The sequence below is a fragment of the Microcebus murinus genome, chromosome 3 (genome assembly GCF_040939455.1).
Source record: "Microcebus murinus isolate Inina chromosome 3, M.murinus_Inina_mat1.0, whole genome shotgun sequence".
NCBI classification, from domain to species: Eukaryota; Metazoa; Chordata; class Mammalia; order Primates; family Cheirogaleidae; genus Microcebus; species Microcebus murinus.
Genome location: NC_134106.1, coordinates 75,112,636 through 75,130,883, shown reverse-complemented (window position 1 = coordinate 75,130,883; position 18,248 = coordinate 75,112,636). Strand labels below are relative to the sequence as shown.

Sequence of the window (18,248 nt, the reverse complement as noted above, 5' to 3'; positions counted from 1 at the left end):
TTCTTGGACGCATTTATAATATGTTTAAATGTTTTAAAATCTTTGCTAATTTGAATAACTGGTCATTTCTAAGCCTGCTTTTAGTGGTTGTGCTTTCTCTAGATTTGAGGTCACATTTTCCTGCTTTTCTGTAGGTCTTATATAATTTTTTTATTGTACTCCTGACATTATCTGTAACAGACTTTATTTTCTTTTGCTTATTTCCTTTTCTTTTGTCTGATGGTTAGGGTGAGGGGTTGATTATTAAGATTCCTCTTGGAGTCAAGTTAAGCAATGGCTGCTTTAATTAAACTGAGATCACTGTGCTTAGTTGACCCCCACCCAAACCCACACTGCCTTTTTGATCCTGTCAGCGGTTGAGCTGCAGGAATGCTGTAGTCTCAGATATCTTGATTCACCTTTGAGTTCAACTCCAGTGCAGCCCCAGATGTAGGTACCCTAAGGATGCACGGGACCATGCATCCTTCCTCTGCTTTCCAGTCCCCATGAACTGCTGCTTTTCATAGCAAAATTCTGGGTTGGAGTTGAGGATCCTTAGGCCAAATGTTTGCTTTTTTTGTGCTCAGTGTTCTTCCCCATCCCAGTCCCTTTGGCCATTTTTCTTACCTCTTCAGAATCTCTCCATCTCTGGCAGGCCCACTCTTCCATCTACCTGCACCCATAATGGGCATCTACCCCCATGTGTGGAAGCTCCTGTGGCCTTTTGCTTACCTATTAAGAGCTCATTTCTCTCTGAAATCACTTCATTAATGCTTACTTAAGTATAGTGCTTTTCGGGAGCCCCATCAAACATTTGATTTTTACTTTGCCCAGGTTCTTCTGCTCATTACCATGGGAGCACAGTTCTCTTGAATCCTTTCACATTTTAGATAGAAGTAGGATCCCTCCCCAATTGCTTTTGAAATCATTTGTGTCCATAAAAAACTCCAATGCCATAGAATTGCTCCATAACCTTGGAATCTATTGTACATTTAGTTCCGGCAGTTTGTGGCACTTCTGCCTCTTGAAGAAAATTTTTGACTGAAAATTATTCCTTTTTGGGCATGTTCACATTTGTGTTTATGCTCATAAAGCTAAACTATCAGTTGATTAAAAAGCCATATTCTTTTTTATGAAAAGGTGTGAAGCTAATAGTGAAGTTTTATTATAACCACCTAATTGAATATTCTTTCTCGTTTCATGTAAATGTCTTTGTCTGTAGAAAATGCTACCAAGAGCGGCATTGTGGTTACTTTAATTCCATTGCCAAAACTTTTATATGGTTTCCTGTATTCTAAAGGGAAAGCTATATGCACTTGTCTTCTTTTTAAACTTTTCCTCTTATGAATCAGTAGCAGTATGAATAAATGTCAGATGTTCTTATTAAGTGGTTAAAGTGGATGCCTCTGCCTCGGCGTTCTTGTTTTAGGTGGTGATGATTAAGCAGACTTTGTCATAAAAATGCCAGAGTTATAAAGATATTGTCTTTACTACTAACTAGAGAACTCACTATATTAATAACAATAATATTTATATATACTCAGCCTGTGCCAAACTCACTTCATCCTTTCATGTTAGAGACAAGGAAGGTATTATGGTGTAGAAGCAGCAATGCCAGGGTTCAAAGCCACACTCCTCTACTGAGGTGGGCATTTTCAGTAATAATTAGCAAATAGCCCAATCGTGTACTCTATGAAAAAAAAAAACTGCAATAGGAAGAACATTTTGAAGGTAAATTTGTTCTTAAAACTCTCTAGTTAGGCCAGATGAAAGTAATTTTGTTGTTTTTCTTTGGTAATGAAGGCAGTTTCTCCATTCTAACATTTCAGATTATGCTAAATATTTTTTTATCAGCTGAAGAACTAATCAACATAAAATATAATAATTGATTCAGAGAAACTATTAAGCTGGAGTCCTGATTATTTACTAGCACCACAGTTTAGTTTCATGCTAATGAAGCTTGGCCATAGAGAAAACCACAAGAACGTATGTATCCTTGGGACCAGGAGACCCCAGCAAGTTAAGGCCTGACCCTACCTTGAGGAGCTGGCCCAAGGTCAGTCAAAACAGAATGTCCCTTTTCCAGTGGTTGTCATGTAAAGCCAGATAGAATCACTACATGAGGTTTGAGATTATGCCACAAGTGAGTGTTTCAGGTTTGTTTTTCTTTACTTTGACCATTAGTCAGGCATTAGGGGCTAGGATGGCAAATGAGCCATCACAGAACTACCACTCTGGCCCTTTAGGGAATGTACGTCTAAAGGGAAAGCAATTCTTCAGGAGAGGTGAGCAAGGGGGCGATAAGTCAGATCAAGGCCTCTGTGTGTTGAGTGAATCTGGAAGTCTGCAAGAAGTGGGAATAGCTGCAGGCAAATTACTCGATTATGGCAATTTTCGCTGGTCATATTTGGCAGTCTGCATGTCGCCCTTTTGAAGGGATCTGAATTGTGTTTGATGACATAAGGTGGTGGCCTGGAGGAGCAGGGAGGGCCTGTCAACCAAGTGCAGAAGAGTCCTCCCAACTTCTTGAAGGAGAATCTGCAGAGCAAGTGGCCCTCCCTCCACAGGAAGAGAATCCATTGTGTTTTGAATGCCCTTGTATCAGAATCTTGTTGGGATGGCTGCATTTTCTGGAGAATTGAAGACTTGTCCTTCTGCAGCATCAAGCTGGCCCTTTGCATCATGGGGGCTGGCTCTGAAGCCAGTGTCTTTGGCGGCATCATAGAGGCCCTTGGGCCCCATTACTGCCATGGTCCTCTTGGGTAATCTGAGCTGGGGCAGCTGGGCAGACCCAAGTTCTCCAGACTGGGCACATTGGGCACATGTATAATACCGATTCCAACTTAGGGAGAGCATCGAGGGTCACATGTCTGCTCCAGTGATGGAGGCATTTCCTCAGTGCAACACCCCAGATCCTCTGGTGACTGGGAACAGTGAAGCACTGGAGAAAAGATGGAGGCATAATGGGTAGACAGAGCTGTGGGAGCAGAAGGCTCTGGATTAAAACCCTAGTTGTGCTAGTTATGAGGTATGTGACTTGGAGCAAGGAGCTAAATTATTTAAGCCTTAGTTTCCTCATCTGTAAAATGGGGTCAGTAAGGGTATTGAAACAGACAGTGAACAAAAAGACCTCCTTTGTAATCTGACACACGATAGTGTGCAGCAAATGCCAGTCCAAGGTAGCATGGAGTGGAGTACAGAAGATCTTAGTTTGGTATGTAAAGTGCCATCTGTTGCTGCATGACATTGTTATAGACATGTTGGAGTTGCAGCAGGCAGCCTAGTCAAGGGCAGCCAAGTGGCTCCCTTCTATACCTTGTTACCTTTACCTACACAGCCATCTGGGACGGAACGTGGAGATCACAGACACTGCATGGCAGAGCTAGATCCTTTGGATGCTTGGCAAAGGCTGGAATATCAATCTAAGAATTGTTGATCAGGGACTGGGGTTGGACAACACAAGCATGAAATAACATGGGGGAGGTTAAAGATAGGCAAAGGTGGCCAGAGGCCCCTGCCAAAATGCTGGTTATGTGTCACAGAAGATGCCATAATGCTGGTTATGTGTCACCATTTATCACAAAGGTGATAAATGGATAAATGACAGCTACAAGTAATACAGAAACCTCATTTTGCCAATCTATCACATTTTTCGATTAAATGTTGCTTAGTTGTTTTAAGGTTCCTCTTCTTTTAAAGTTCCTGGCTCAATATCTAGTTAATCTTAACTCATTAGCTAAAAAAAAACCCAAAACATGAAATTATATTAATAGCCCACTAATATCTAACAATCCTTTAGAAGGAGAGTTGGCTGCATAGAGATTCCTTTTGAAAACAAGGTGTCATTGATACCTTATAGCAAGTTTATTTGTTTGCTTAGTAGGGTTAAAAGTTTCCATTACTATGCTTTAACCAGCAATAGTGATTGATACTGAATTTTATGCGTAGGCAGCCTTTATAGTTCTTTGGCTAATCTTACCTGGGACTACTCCAGTGGCTGCAACCATCTGAGTTCAAAAGGACTGGGAGGTCCAAGATGGCTTCTCATATCCGGCAGTGTGTGCTGGCTGGTGGCCAAGGCACCCTGGTCCTTCTCCATATGGTCTTTCATCCTCCAGCAGGCTAGACTGGGCTTCTGCATAGCAAGTAGTCTCAGGGTGACAGAAGACTGAGAATGGGGCTTGCAAAGTTTCTTAAGGCCTAAGCTCTAGAATTTACCCAGTGACAGTTTCTACATTTTATTTGCAAAGCAAGTTACAAGTCAGCTCAGATTTATGGGATGGAGAAATAGACTCTGCCACAGTGCCCAAGCAAGAAAGGGGATAATTGAGAGACAGTTCAAGTTGGGGTAAAGGATTTGATACAGAGAACAGCATGAGGTCATCTGGTGCTGGAAACAGAGGTGGGATATAAGAGAAGAGGCAGAAAAACCCCTGCACAGAGTCCTAGGAATGGCTGGGGTGTCACTGCAAATGTACTGGGCACTTTACACCTTGAGAATCTGTTCTCAAAATTAACACCATGCTGTGTTGGAAAAATTGAGTTTGCTTAGAAGGCTGCAAAGCTTAGTCATTGCCCACCCTAGGCCATCCTACTGTTCCTACTGGAAAAAGGAAAATGCAGGGAGAGTTAAAAAGAGGACAAAAAGAAATTGAGTACTGCAACTAGGTGGAGGTAAGAAGCCCAGCTGATACTATAAATTTCCCTGTCCCCCCCCCCCAATACACATATTAATATAGCCACACACAATATCTCTTGAGGGCTGAATGGACTTCTGCTTTCTTTAGATATTCTCTAATCTCACTCACTGGCTATTCCAATGGATCTTATATACTTATTGTTTGTAGAGCAATAGTGCTCATGTTTAGGTCTGCCCTTTTAACATTTTTTTACAAGGACATATAACTTGTTTATGTTCTTTTATTTTTAAAGAACACTTCTTCATTTGTGTTTTTCAAAAGCTGGTGAATGTTCTTTGTAAAGATGTGGGTAGGCTTGGGGTACTTTGGCACAAGTAGGTCACAAAGTGGCAGCGCATGGGGAACCCTCCAATTTGTGCCATTTTTATGTTTACAGAATGGATGTATATGTTTGATAATAAAACTAAACATTAATAATACTTTGCTTAGCCCTAAATAAAAATACTCCCTGGTAATACAAATACTATAACTATATAATAATCAGTGGCACATTAGCTTCTCAAGTTTACTTTGTATTAAGGAGATTATATTTTTTAAAAGTCATTAAAACTCCTCAACAGCCTTATGATGTAGGCGACTTGTGCTGGCAGTGTGCACCACTAAACCTCTAAAGCCCAGCATTGTACCTAACACAAGGTAGGACTGCACTACATACTTTTTGAGCAAAAGGATGGCAACTACTGTCATCCTTTATCCTGACAGGCAGAAACAGAGGTGGGCGAGTACCTGAAAACAGAGTCAAACAGTCATTGTAACAAGAATGATGCCTGATCCTTCCCTCTAAACATCAATCGTTTTTGGGTTCCTGTTGCAGTCTATGAAGAATGGAGAAAGCTAGAAGGAGTATTTTTGACAGTCTCAGAACTTTAGATTTAGAGTGTCATTGGAGGAGACACTCCCTGAACACTTACAGTAAAGAAAACCTCTTTTTCACCAGCCACTGGGTTTCTTTTTATTTTTTAAAAAAATGTTTTTATTATATTGAATAGAAATCTGCCTCCTGTAATTTCTACCTCTGGCCCATAATTCTGTATTTGGCAGTAGGCAGATCAAACCCATACTCTCTTCTACACAACACTCATTCAAATCGTTGGATTTCCCCCCACTGGCGAATATATGACAAAAGTTGGTTGAGTTTCATAATGCAAACTCAAAGGGGAAATTATCTTGAATAATTATATGGCAATATGTGGAAAGTTTAGGGGCTGTATACACAACTTATGGTTTTGAACTGTGTGGTTAAAGACATTGAGAGTTGACAGATTAATCAGGGATTTGTCAAGTATTAGTTACAAACATTGAAATCTTGGCCAGTGAAAGTTCATTTTAGTGTATCTTGCAAATATGATCAAAGTCTTTTCAGTACTGATTTGATGATGCTTAACCACAGTGTGTGAAGAATGAAGCGTTTCATTAGAAATTACTGATGCTATAGAGAACAAGCTGTATTGTTGGACTATTAATTACATTTAATGCTCTTTCCCCACTCTATCTCTACCCCCTACTCCTCCCACCCCATTTTTGGGACCCCTTCATCTCTGAACACCTGAAATGGCATTTTGGACTGCTGCAAAGAAAACTGTGGTCTTAACATCAGTGCACCTCAGTGATGACCATCACATGAGGGCAAAGGTGGAGCTGATATAAGTGATGTTTTTAAAACCATAAAAATAAACCATGAAAGCCTGGGGGTTTTCTGTGATTTGGGGAGCAAAAGAAAATTGTAACTGGCTGAAAACTGAAAGAACGGAGTAGTACAGTGTGTAGCAGTTTAGGGGAAAGGAAAACAAGCAGTCCCTCTGCCCTTGTTTAGTTTTAGAAAAACAATCTATTATTCTGGTACTTTTCTTTTTTCTGTGAATTAAAAAAAATTCACTAGCACCTAAACCATGGAGAATGAAATAAAAATACACCCAGTCCAGCTTCTCCAAAACACTGGCCTGCATCTTCCCCTCCCTTCTGCTGTGAATGTCTTGTCCATGCCTTCCGACGGATGCCAGAGCAACTGAGGGTATCTGCGGGGGTTCCTTGGTGTTTGTATTAACAGATTTTCTGCAGCAGCCAGGTGGAAGGTGAGGAATCCTAGCCTTGATCCGCCCGTCCCACCATGCCAGGTTTCAAGAACCCTGGGCTTTGGCCTGCCAGGAATCTGAAGGGGCTAGTCTGGGGAGACTAGAGCAGGTCTCCACTGGTTCACCTGTTCTGAGACTCTTTCTCTTCAGTTGCCTCTGAGCACCAGAGGGTGGCACCCCAGGCACTCCAGAGGTGGAGAGGAGGGGACGAGAGGGGAAGAAAAGCGGTGGGGCGGAGAGAGGAGGGAAGGAGAGGAGAGGGGAACATTAATAAATTCTCAGACTTTGGGCTCGAGTTCCCACCCTTTTATGGAAAAAGCCTGAGTTTCCACCGGACTAGGTGTCAAGAGTCAGCAATTTCTAAGATAGAAAAGGCTACCGAGGGTTATTCTTGACCAATGGCTTCTACCCTCCTGGGTCTCCTGGAATCCGAAGGGAAACTAGTTTCCGTGGCCGCTGGGTGTGCAGGTGCCTGGGGTGGGCGGAAAGCCTCTGGCACCAGATCGCTGTGAGTGCGCCAACATCTGACCTGTCCCCTTGTGTCGTGTTTTGCAGTTGCTGGATTTGTGCGACTCGGTGAAAGATGATGCCCTGAGGGTGATCTCCGCCTTTAACATTCCACACACCAACCTCCACGCACCAATCGCCGGAATCCCCAACCCGCGGGCCGCCTGGGCCTTCTACCCTGCGCCACTGCAGCCGCTGGCCCGGGACGGGGCGCGCTCTCAGAGGCCGGAGCTGGCAGCCAAGCTGTAACGGGTGTGGCGGCGGGAAGTGCAGTGGCCCGCGCGCAGCTGCCACGACGCTCGCCTCGCTGATGCCGGAGCTGAGGGCGGGCTGGCACGCGCTGGGCCGCCGCCCTCGGGGATTTTGGTCACGGAGCAGAGGTCCCGCCGAGGCTGGAGAGGCGCGCGGCAGACTCTTGGGAAAGCGAGCCGTGCGGGCGCCCTGTGTGGGGCCCCCTTTAGCCTATCCCTGTAACCTCACCTGGCCTGGCGCAACCTTTCCTAGCTTCGGGGCACCCGATCCCCCCAGACAATCAGGGTGGGCTCCCGCCCAACCGCGCGAGCTTGCCCCACAGCCGGGTATCGCCAAAGGTCTCCTGCGGTCAGCGATGACTCAGATCCCCCTGGTGCCCCCCCCACCCGCCCCCTGTGATTTCGAAAAACTGTGGTGCTGGGTGAAAAAAAAATCACTCTCAGACAAAAGAAAAAAGCTCCATTCTTTCTGAGCGCGGGCAAAAAGGTTCATTTCAGCAAATGGCGCTTTTCCAGTTAATCAGACCCTCTAGTCTCCTCTCCTCCCCTCCCCCCGAGGAAATGCATGGACGAGGAGAGGGGAGTGGGAGCTTGGAGTTTTGCTCTCGACAAGCAAGAACTAGGGCTTGTCCTCCCAGACCGGCGGTTTCCGGGCCGCAAGACAACGCGCGGGAAAACATTTTACCATATAAAGCGGTAATCTGTCCTTTAGAAGAGCACTGACACAAAGTTTAATAAGCTAAGCGACGTGGAAGGCGCTCCCGCTGCTTGCAGAGGACGGAGAGGCGGGCTGGGGCAATACACCGCAGTGAGTCGGTTTCGGAACTAGAAGAGACCACATAGGCGATGCCTGTGGGCCAAGGCAAGGGCCATGGATCTCCCATTTCCCAGGTCCCTGTAGCCCGATTTCTTTCTTCTTTCTCTCAGTTCTTCTCCTTCCCTCCACATCTCTTGGCAGAGGTAGGAAAGGGCAGCGCTCTGCCCGCGTCCGCGAGGGCGGCGTCCAGGACCGGTGGCCTAACGCCCGCGGGCCTTCCCACGCCGCCCTTGCCCCGCGCTCGGCCCTGTTCCGGGAGGACCTCCCGACGCCGCGGGAGAAGGCCGCAAGCGCTCGCGCTCTCCCGACGCAGGACGCCAGGTCGAAGCTCCTTAGCACACCCTGCGTCGCGGCGGACGCACGAACCACTGCCTTCGCACCGGATTCCCTTTTACGCCCCAAATCCGAGCGCTTAGCCAGCTGCTTTCCCCGACGCCTTTGTTTTTCAAAGAGTTTACAGGGTCCCGAGAGCGAGAGACGCGGGGGCGGCGGGGCTGCACAGGAACAAACAACAGGGCTTTCTTCAGCCTGCGTGGTCCGTTTCCGGTCCCCGTCTGCGTCGCCGGACCCCGCGGAGAGCGTGGAGCACTCCGCCGTGCGGTGGGTTTGGGGCTCTCGGCCAGCGCAGCAGGTCGCCTTGCTTTTCCCGCGTGAGATGCGGGGCAGCCAAGGCGCAGTTCGCTCGCGGCTGCCACCGAAGGTCTCGAGCAGGAGCTCCGAGCCGCGCTCAGGCCAGACCTTCGGCGTCCGAGTTCACTTCGCCGCGGCAAGGCCCGCGCCCTTTCCCTCTTGCAGCGAAATCACCGGGCGGGGCTCGGCGCGCGTCCTCCAGCCCCGGGAACCTTTACCTCGCACGGGACTCACCCGAGAATGCTCTGAGGAGACTTTGACCTGGGGCTGTGCTGTGTCACGCTGACGCTATAGGTCTGCTTATGAACCTAAAGACTGGCCAAGGTGGCCCGACGACGGGACCACGTCTCCTCGCTTGCTCCTCTACGCCGAGGCCCCTTCCTTCTCCCTGCCGGCAAGGGTGCGGGTCAGGGCGGTCTCTAAATTGCTTTTCCTTAATCCATCTCGCCTGACCTCCCCTGCAGGATGTCCCATTTCCCCACCCCAACCTCCTACACCCCTGCTGTGGTGGTGCCAAAGCCCGGGGCTGGAGCACAGAGGCGCCCGGGGAGTGGGCAGGAGGGGCGGGTCGGGGTGCGGGCTCGGAGGAGCCCCGGAGCGGGCGCGGAGAAGCGTAGGGGAAGAGGGATGGAGACGCGAGGGCTGCAGGGACGGCAGGTATCGCGCCCCCGACACGGCAGCCTGCACTCCGCCGCTCCGCCATCACTAGCCTCAGCTCTCGGGGGACGGTTCCCGGGCGGTTCTTTGGGAGCCCAGCAAATCTCGAGGTTCGCAACCGGGCGTAGGCACAACCTTGTCTCTCACCTAGAGGCTGTGACTCTCCTTGGTGTCTTTTTTTTCCCCCAAAGAATTTATTTTTTGAGTTCTTTTTTCATTTCCATATTTTACCTGCTCTACACACACCCGCATCCCGCCCCTCACCGGGTCGCTCCTTGCCCTTTTCTCGACTCCTCCTCCCCCCACGGGCTTCGTCTCTTAGGCAGACCGAGCGCGACAGAAAAAATGGAGAGCCTCTGAGGGGTGGCAGGAAGAGGGTGCCTAAAAGTCTGGCGCCACGGACCCTCGGAGGGAGGAGAGCTCAAAGACCCTGCACCCGCGCTTTCTCGAGGGCCAACCCCGTCCCCGCGCCTGCCCTGGAGCGGCTGAGAAACTGTCCGCGCGCAGCCAGGGCGCGGGGCGCCTCGGAGGCTTTCCTCCGCGGCCGCGGTCGGCGGGATTGGAGTGTGTTCCGAGCGCCCCCTCTGTTGTGCGCTCATGCGGCGGCCGCCGCCGGGTTGGGCGAGGCGAGGGTACACTCGGAGTGGGGGATGGGCGGGCGCACAGCCGCCCGCAGGCCGAGTCACTCGCCGAGTAAACAAGCCAGGGACTGGGGCGCGCGCGGCGGGAAAGCCTGCGAGGACACCCGCGCCTTTACCTGTCCGAGCCTGCACGCGCCCGCAGCCGCGGCGCCGCGGGGGCGGGGCTTACCAGCCCGCGCGCCGGGGCGGGACCTAGCGGGGGCGGGGCCCGCGGTGATTGGGCGCGGGTGCGGGGCCGCCAGCCTGAACTGGGCTCCAGGGCCGTGCAGGTTTCACTTCGTTCCGCGCAGCCTCGGGGATTCGAGCTTGAGCCAGCGCTGCGTCCAGCGCCACTGCCGCCAGATTCTTGCAGCCACCTTGCGAACCCTGCCACACTGCAGTCAGCACCGTCTCGGGCTGTTCGGTTCACCCCGCTCCCGCCGCCGCCCCCTCGGCGCCCTTCCCCTGGCCCTCGTCCCCCCAATGTCTGACTCTGACTCTCGGACTGAGAAACGCAAGGTAAATACCTCCGAATCCCGGGGAGCGGGCGGGGACGGATGGAAGACAGGCGCCGGAGCCCGAACGGCTCCACCTACTGCCCGCTTCCCGCGCACGTGCGAGAGGAGACGCTGGTACTGGTCCCGCTTGTCGCCTGGCGGGAGGTGGCGATCAGTGTGGGCCCGGTTGCCTCCCGGGCAGGTCCACTTTGTGGAAGGGTTGTTGGCGCAGAAGCTGTGGGCACTTGGCCGGAGTGCGGCTTGGGCCGGTGAAGGGTCGCAGGCCGGGATGGAAGAGGTGGCGCGTGCTCTCGGCACCGGCCCGGGAGTTGGGGGCCGCTCGGCAGTACGGGGCTCAGCGCCCAGCCGGGAAGTCGGGCCGCCTGCCCCAGCGACCCCGAGTAGCGGCCGCGCGGTGCTAGCGGGTTTCATGTCTTGGCTCTTGGGCGCGCGGGCTTGTTGCAGAGGGTTTGCGGAACTGCGGCAGTGGTTTAACTCACGAGACTGAGCTTTTCATTTTACTCTTTTAGGCCGAGGTTTCGGGGCCGCTGCTGCATTCGCCCTCTTAGATGTGCCTGGGGGCCCTTCTTGGTCTGCGGGCGTCCTGCGGACCGTGCCAGCTGCACAGTCCACAGGCAGCAAGAGACCTAGGTCCTCCCCTGACCACCGGGGCCATGCAGGGGACTAGCTGCGGCCAGAACTTGCACAGTTTGTGGGGCCAGGCTGTCTTAGTGGCTATAGCGTGCCCAAGAGCACCCGGCCCCATTTGCCATGCAGCCTGGCAGCGCCGCGCCCTGTGGGGCCTGTTATCCCAAGGTTGGCGCTGCTGGGGGGTGGACGCCTACACTGGGGGTGTGGATTTGCTTGGTGCCCGCCGTGGTCGCGAATGTGAACGTCCTTGGCCGGCGGTGGCTGCTCAGATTTGGCGCGTGTCTGCAGTGCACGGGAAGAAAGGGGGAGGAAGTTGTTGGAGAAGGATAAGCAAGCCTGGGCGGGGACGGCTGTTGGGGTATCAGCCCGACCGGCCAGAGGGAGGACCTCCCTGCCGGTGCATACAGAGTGCAGGTCTTGCCTTGTCTCCAGGTGACTGGCTGCCCGGGGTGGCCGGAGCTGCTGAGGTGTGCGCGGTGTCCCGACAGAGCCCAGGGACAGGGCGGGGTAGCGGGGCAGCCCGGCCCCCAACGCCGCTGCCGCCGCCGCCTCTGCGGCCGGAGAAGCGCTCGGAGGCGAGTTTGTCAACAATCGCCTCGCCTTTGGCGGCCTGACCCGTAGGCGCCGCCCCCGCCACGGCTGCCGATTGGCCGCTTGGCTAGGGAGAGACCGCGCGCGAGCCAATTGGGAGCGCGGGCACCCGGCGCCAGTGGCGCGGGGAGGTCGGCGGTGCCGGCGGCGGCGGGCGCAGAGCGCGAGGGGAGGAGCGGGAGGAGGCGGAGGATGTTCCCGGCGGCGGCGGCCGGGGCGGCGCGGGCCAGAAGCGCGGCGCGCGGAGTCCTTGGGTGCCCGGCGGCGGAGCGCGGCTGGCGGGCGTTAAGGCGCGTGCTCTGCGCTGCCCCGGGGACTCTGAACCCCAGTCCTGGGCTTTGTCTCCCGCACTGCCTTCTTGGGGACGCTCAGGGGGCGCCCGGTCGGCGAAGGGCGCGGGCCGGACGCCGCGGGACCCGGGCCTGGACTGTACGCTCGGAAGGGAAGGGGCGGACTGTGAGTTTCGGCGTGATTGCCTTCTGAGGGGAGGGTCTTTGGGGTGAAGGAGGCGCGCGCCGGTGTCGCCTACCGTGCAGAACTAGTTGTGGACCTTGCAGGAGGTGCCAGGGCACGGCCTCTGGGGTCCCTTATTTGGAGTTGTTCACCTTACAGTACAGCTGCACCTCGGAGAAGTTCTGTCCGGTTCGGTGCGGCGCGAGAGCCGAGAGCAGGAGGGACCGCGGGTGCAGAGCGCCAGAGCCAGGCTGAGCCGAGTCTGAGTTACAAACTCTATTGTGACGCACTTACTACGACTGACGGCCGCTGCCAAACCTTCCCCAGACTTGCTGCCCTCAGCATTTTCAGCAAACAATGGGGCCAGAGCGGGGAACGCGGCCAGCCGCCTGCAATCGCTGCATCTGCACCCGCTCCTGTGCTCTAGTGCGGTATCTGATCCTGGGAAATCAGAGCCCGCTGGGAGTTTTTGACTTATTCCAGTCAGTCCTGAGCAAAGAGCAAGCTTGCGTGTGTCTGTGTGTGTGTTTGTGTGTGTGTGTAAGTAAAAGCACCAGTTCCACAAGCAGTTGACATTGTTACCGTGTTTTGTTTGGTGGTATGAAGTTTAGTTCCATCCCCCTCCCCCACCAAAAAAGATAATCATACGTTTGTTATTTTAGGTGCATTTTTATTCTTATTTGGGTGAGTGTCAGAGAAGTATACACAATGTAGCAACTTAATTTTAAAGTATTTGAGATTAACTCTTAAGAATTTTTAATTAATAGGTGAAAGGTAGCAAATTTATTTATTCTTTGTAATTACTATTTTGACTAAGATAATAGTTTTTTTTTTTTTTTACTTGCAGAAAAAAAGACCAAATGGCAAAGCAACCTTCTGATGTAGGTTCTGAGTGTGACCAAGAAGGTGGACAGTTGCAACCTGTGGAGAGACCGCCCCAGCTCAGGCCTGGGGCCCCTACCTCCCTACAGACAGAGCCCCAAGGTAATCCCGAAGGCAGTCGGGAAGGCGAAGGGGACCGCTGCCCCCACGGCAGCCCTCAGGGCCCGCTGGCCCCACCGGCCAGCCCTGGCCCTTTTGCTACCAGATCCCCGCTTTTCATCTTTGTGAGAAGATCCTCCCTGCTGTCTCGATCCTCCAGTGGGTATTTCTCTTTTGACACAGACAGGAGCCCAGCACCCATGAGTTGTGACAAATCAACACAAACCCCAAGTCCTCCTTGCCAGGCCTTCAACCATTATCTCAGTGCAATGGGTAAGCAATACCCCGGTAAGAGGCAGTTGGCATGTGGTTGTTTGAATATTTAAAAATATTTTGAATGTTTAAAAACTGTGTAGTATTTAAAGCCCCCTTTTTAGTGTCTCTTAACTGATTTGTTCCATTTTTTTGATGGGAATGGAGGATGTGTCAAATATATCAAATTAGCATTTTTTGTAAATGTTATTAAATTTTGTGGCAGCGATGAGTAGAGGTCCAAACATTAGCCTTTGGGGAGGTACAGCTTGAATCTCAGCTGCCTTCACTAAGCTACAGCATAATAACCATGGTGTGTTGTTTTAATCACTAGCCTTTCCATATTAATGTCATTTTGCTTAAAAGGAATCTGGTCAGTTACAGAATATAGCTTAATAACAGTACCAAAATTGTGAAGAAAGATTAGACAACTTAATTATTTCCAAAACTGACAAAAATTTTTGATAAATGGACTAGTTCATGTCAACAATACTAACATAGAACCATGAAAATGGTTTGTGTTCTACTCAAATTCCTCTTTGGGCTTGTTGCTTAGAGGGTTTGGACATAATGCTCACGAGATTAGGTTGTAGATTTTTATTTTAGGAATTAAAGACAGTTGCAGGTTCTGAATCAAGAGTGGCAAACATTAAGTACCCAGAGAGGCCTGTAGTAATACAGTGAGGGATCTGACCTGGTGGAGGTTGTAGCAAGTTGGAGAGCATTTGCACCTTCTGCATTAGCGCTGCCCCTAATTGTAGTTGTGAGGACACGTGGTCTCAGAGTGGCAGGTTTTCTTGTATTGCAAGATAATCCAGGAATGCAGACTTTGATGCCAAATATCCTATTTGAACATTGATAATTAATGTAGATCTTTGAAAACATTGTACAAACCAAACAAACATCTGCAGGCTTGATTTGACACCTGAGCCTCCCACACATGACTTTTTGTATAATTCTGTTAGTGCTAGTCTGTGTTGCTTCAACTTGCTGTTCCCTGCTGATGGAAAAGGTTCATGTCTTGATCAGTATTCACCACAATCACTCTAATCATTTGTCCAGACTAGCCTGCTCTACATAAATGAGATAAGTACGTTGGTAGTGTTATTGATTAGGAAATCCAGTATAGACTATTAAAATTTAGGTCGCACTTATCATGCCAAAGGCTAAAAGTCAGCAGATTAGACAGTTGAATTCTGGAACACACTGACAGATCTTGCATTTGTAAGTACCATAAAGCTATGTCTTTGTAATCCTCAGTGAGGTAAATGAGGCAGGCCTGTCACGCGTTACAGAATTGGGTGTCAGAGGGGTGATCGCTTGTCAGAAGTTGGGCACACCTGAAAAATGGCCGGGGAAATGGCAAAAATACCAACAGCTACATGTGTTGGCTGCATGCCTCCTGCTGAATGCTGGGGGATACTTTATTATGGCCCTTCCTTAAGGAAAGGAGCTAGAAGTCTTCTTACTGCTACTACTGTTGCTCCTTAGCTCATTTCAGCCTTGGAAGTTCTTGGTGCTTGTAACTATTCTTCTATCTGTGAAAATGTTCCAGTATATGTATGAACCTATAGCATTGTTGCTTATACTAAATAAGTAACAGGGTTTATGGTATGTATGCTTAAAAACCTGGATATTTTAAGGACCCTCTAGAAGCTATTACAGTTTTTCATTGCAGACCTATACACATCAGGTGGTGGCTTACTGCATGGAAGTAGCTTCTCCTTTTCTGGTAACTAGGAATAGTCAGTGAGTTAGTGTATTCTTTACTGTAAACAGAGGCACAAATGCTTTTCTTGGTGACAGATACTGTTTAACAAGATAATTATAAGGTATGCACCGTTACTTGAGATGACAGCTTTAAAGATCACAATCTAAATTATTAAGCAAAGTTAATGGTTATACCTATGAAGTAAAATAATGGATCCTGATGTGTAATTTTATAGTATTAACTACATTTCAGTAGATTGGTGTGATAACTTAGAGTTTAATGCATGGGATTAAATGAGAAATTGTAAGGGCTTTGTTTGAAGTTAGTGTACCAAGGTAAATTTTCAGTGTTCTTGGGAGATTTGTTTTGGTAGAGGACAAGTTGGGGTCAGGGGAGGGGAGAATTACTGGTGGAAGGAAAGGGCTTAGCCAGATGTGAGTTTATTAAATTGAAGCATAAAATTTACAATTTTTGTAGTCTGTAACTAACTTTTTTCTCTGCCATTCTCAGAGTCTTAGCTCAGTGCCTGAAGTCCTCTGAAATATGCTGAATTGATAAGTGGTTCTCTTATCTTTTTTAGCCTTTTTTAGTTTTCCTTACTCAACCGTATCCATTAAGATCTTCAATGAAGCTTTTGAATAATGTATTGCAAAATACATTTTTCACAAAGAAGTCTTTATGATTGGTTTGAACCAGTGGAACACAAATATGAGGGTTATAAAGAGGTTCTCCTTAGCTAGGGGCTCCTTCAGCCACAAAATAGTTTTCTTCTCAGCAACTTGGGGTAGAGAACAGTGTGTCTTGAAGTTTTATTCTTGCATCTTTGTTCTGATGAGAAAGTAAAGTCTTATGTGGGATGCACAGCAATTAGGTGTTTATACTAGAAATGTCTTCATGTTTTCCCTCATGTCTCTAATTTTTTCTGAAGACATGTTCAAAGAATGTTATATTTATCTGGGGATAGATACAGTTTTTACACTTTTCCTCAATGTTAGTCTCCTTACACTCTTAGAGGATTAACTTAACAAGTGATTTCTTTGTCTGTGAATAACTGATTCTTCTAATCAAAATTACCCACATGTGTTGGTTTACCAAGTCCCTTTTTGGGTGAGTGTTTTTATGCCATATTTGTTTATAATGCAAATTATATATTAAATCTTGTACAAATACTCTAAAGTGTAGTCAGTACAATTGGAAATCCGTGTTGAGAATGTTAAGGATATGGATGTACTCTTGTTATTAATAACTCCCTCATGCCATGTTTGTAAATGTTTTAAACTTTGTACTTGTTCCCTGCCACAAGTAAATTGCTTTCTTCTTTGTGCCCCTCAGAGTCTTGTGGGTACTTCCCTTGTAGCTGGTAATTGTCCGATCTCTCCTTTAGAGGAAGAGGTATGAACTCCTACACATCCTAGTGAGTGCCTGACAAAGAGGAAGAGCCCAGGAAATGTTGAAAGTCAGTCCAGCTCCTTTCCTACTAGGAAAGTCAATCCTAGTAGCCTTTTGAAGGAGCAGTTTTTAACTGAGGACAGATAAGGCAGGTAGCAAGTAAAGACCCTGTCTCCTGTCCCGCTCTTAATTGCCTGGGTCCAGCTGTAAGCTTGTCACATAGGGGTGGCAAGTAAGGTCTGTCTCAGCACTGCCCAGTGAGGAAGCCACATGTGTGTTAAGCCCTTGACATGAGACCAGTCCAAATTGAGATGTGCTATCAGTGTCAGCTCATGCTGGATTTTGAGGACTGAGTACACAAAAAGACATCTCAATCATTTTCATATGGATTGCATGTTGAAATGATGTTTTACACATATGGGTTAAATAAAAATATACATTTTTTATTGTAGTTAAAAAACCATAAAACCATCTTCACCATTTATTTCTCAGTTTGTGGTTCACCTAGTATTAAGTACATTCCAATTATTGTACAGCCAATCTCTAGAACTTTTTCATCTTCCAAAACTGAAACTCTGTGCCCATTAAACAACTCCCCTTTTGCTCCTTCCTCCAGCCCCTGACAGCCACTATTCTACTTTCTGTCTCTGAGTTTGACTACTTCAGTACCTTGTATAAGTAGAATCAGACACAATTTGTCTTCTGCTGACTGGCTTATTTCACTTGGCATAATGTCCTCAAGGTTCATTTCATCTTGTAGCATGTCAGAATTTCCTTCCTTTTTGAGGCTGAACAGTGTTCCAATATATGCATGATATATACCACATCTTGTTCACCCATTCCTCCATCAGTGGGCACTTAGATTGCTTCTGCCTTTTTGGCTTTTGTGCATAGTGCTGCTATGAACATGGGAATGCATAACTTTGAGATTCTGCTTTGACTTCTGGATTTATACTCAGAAGTGGGATTGCTGGATTATATGGTAATTTTATTTTTAATTTTTTGAGGAACCACCATGCTGTTTTCCATAAAGGCTGCACCATTTTACATTTCCATCAGTAGTGCACAAAGGTTCCAATCACTCCATGTTCTCACTCACTGACACTCGCTATTTTCTGTTTTGTTTGGTGGTTGTTTTGTCTTTGTTTTTGTTTTTAAAGTAGCCATCCTAATGGATGTGGGTCATTGCTCATTGCAATTTTGATTTATATTTACCTAATTATGAGCATCTTTTCACATGCAGGTTAGCTACTAAATAAAATATATTTATAGTATTAATTTTACCTATTTCTTTTTGCTCTAAGTGCAGCTACCAGCAAAATGTAAAATTAGGCCTGTGGCTTGTGTTCTGTTTTGACTGGACAGGCTTTCCTTGCAGATGGATGAGCTGGAATGTGCAGTGGAGCTTCAGCAAGCAAGACCTTATTCTTCTCACTCTCGGCACATGGTTTCCATGGAACTCACTGCTGGGGTGGTTTGTGTTGACTTAG

General features: G+C 48.5%; 2 protein-coding genes across 4 annotated transcripts in view; both read left to right on the top strand.

Moving 5' to 3' along the window:
• ACOXL (acyl-CoA oxidase like) overlaps positions 1-8,328 on the top strand; it is a 315,044-nt gene extending 306,716 nt beyond the window's left edge. Inside the window, exon 19 of the mRNA XM_012742778.3 lies at positions 7,307-8,328. Coding sequence (XP_012598232.2) covers positions 7,307-7,507 — 201 coding nt within the window. The 3' untranslated portion in view covers positions 7,508-8,328. The remainder of the gene's footprint in view (positions 1-7,306) is intronic.
• A 1,262-nt stretch (positions 8,329-9,590) lies between these two features.
• BCL2L11 (BCL2 like 11) overlaps positions 9,591-18,248 on the top strand; it is a 45,453-nt gene continuing 36,795 nt past the window's right edge. The window contains exons 1-3 of one of the 3 annotated variants that reach the window (XM_012742797.3): positions 9,591-10,752; positions 13,273-13,409; positions 13,590-13,679. In XM_012742797.3, coding sequence (XP_012598251.1) covers positions 13,286-13,409; positions 13,590-13,679 — 214 coding nt within the window. In that variant the 5' untranslated portion in view covers positions 9,591-10,752; positions 13,273-13,285. Of the gene's footprint in view, positions 10,753-12,115; positions 12,429-13,272; positions 13,680-18,248 lie in introns of those variants that run through there. The other 2 variants (XM_012742788.3, XM_012742791.2) reach the window with 2 other exon arrangements.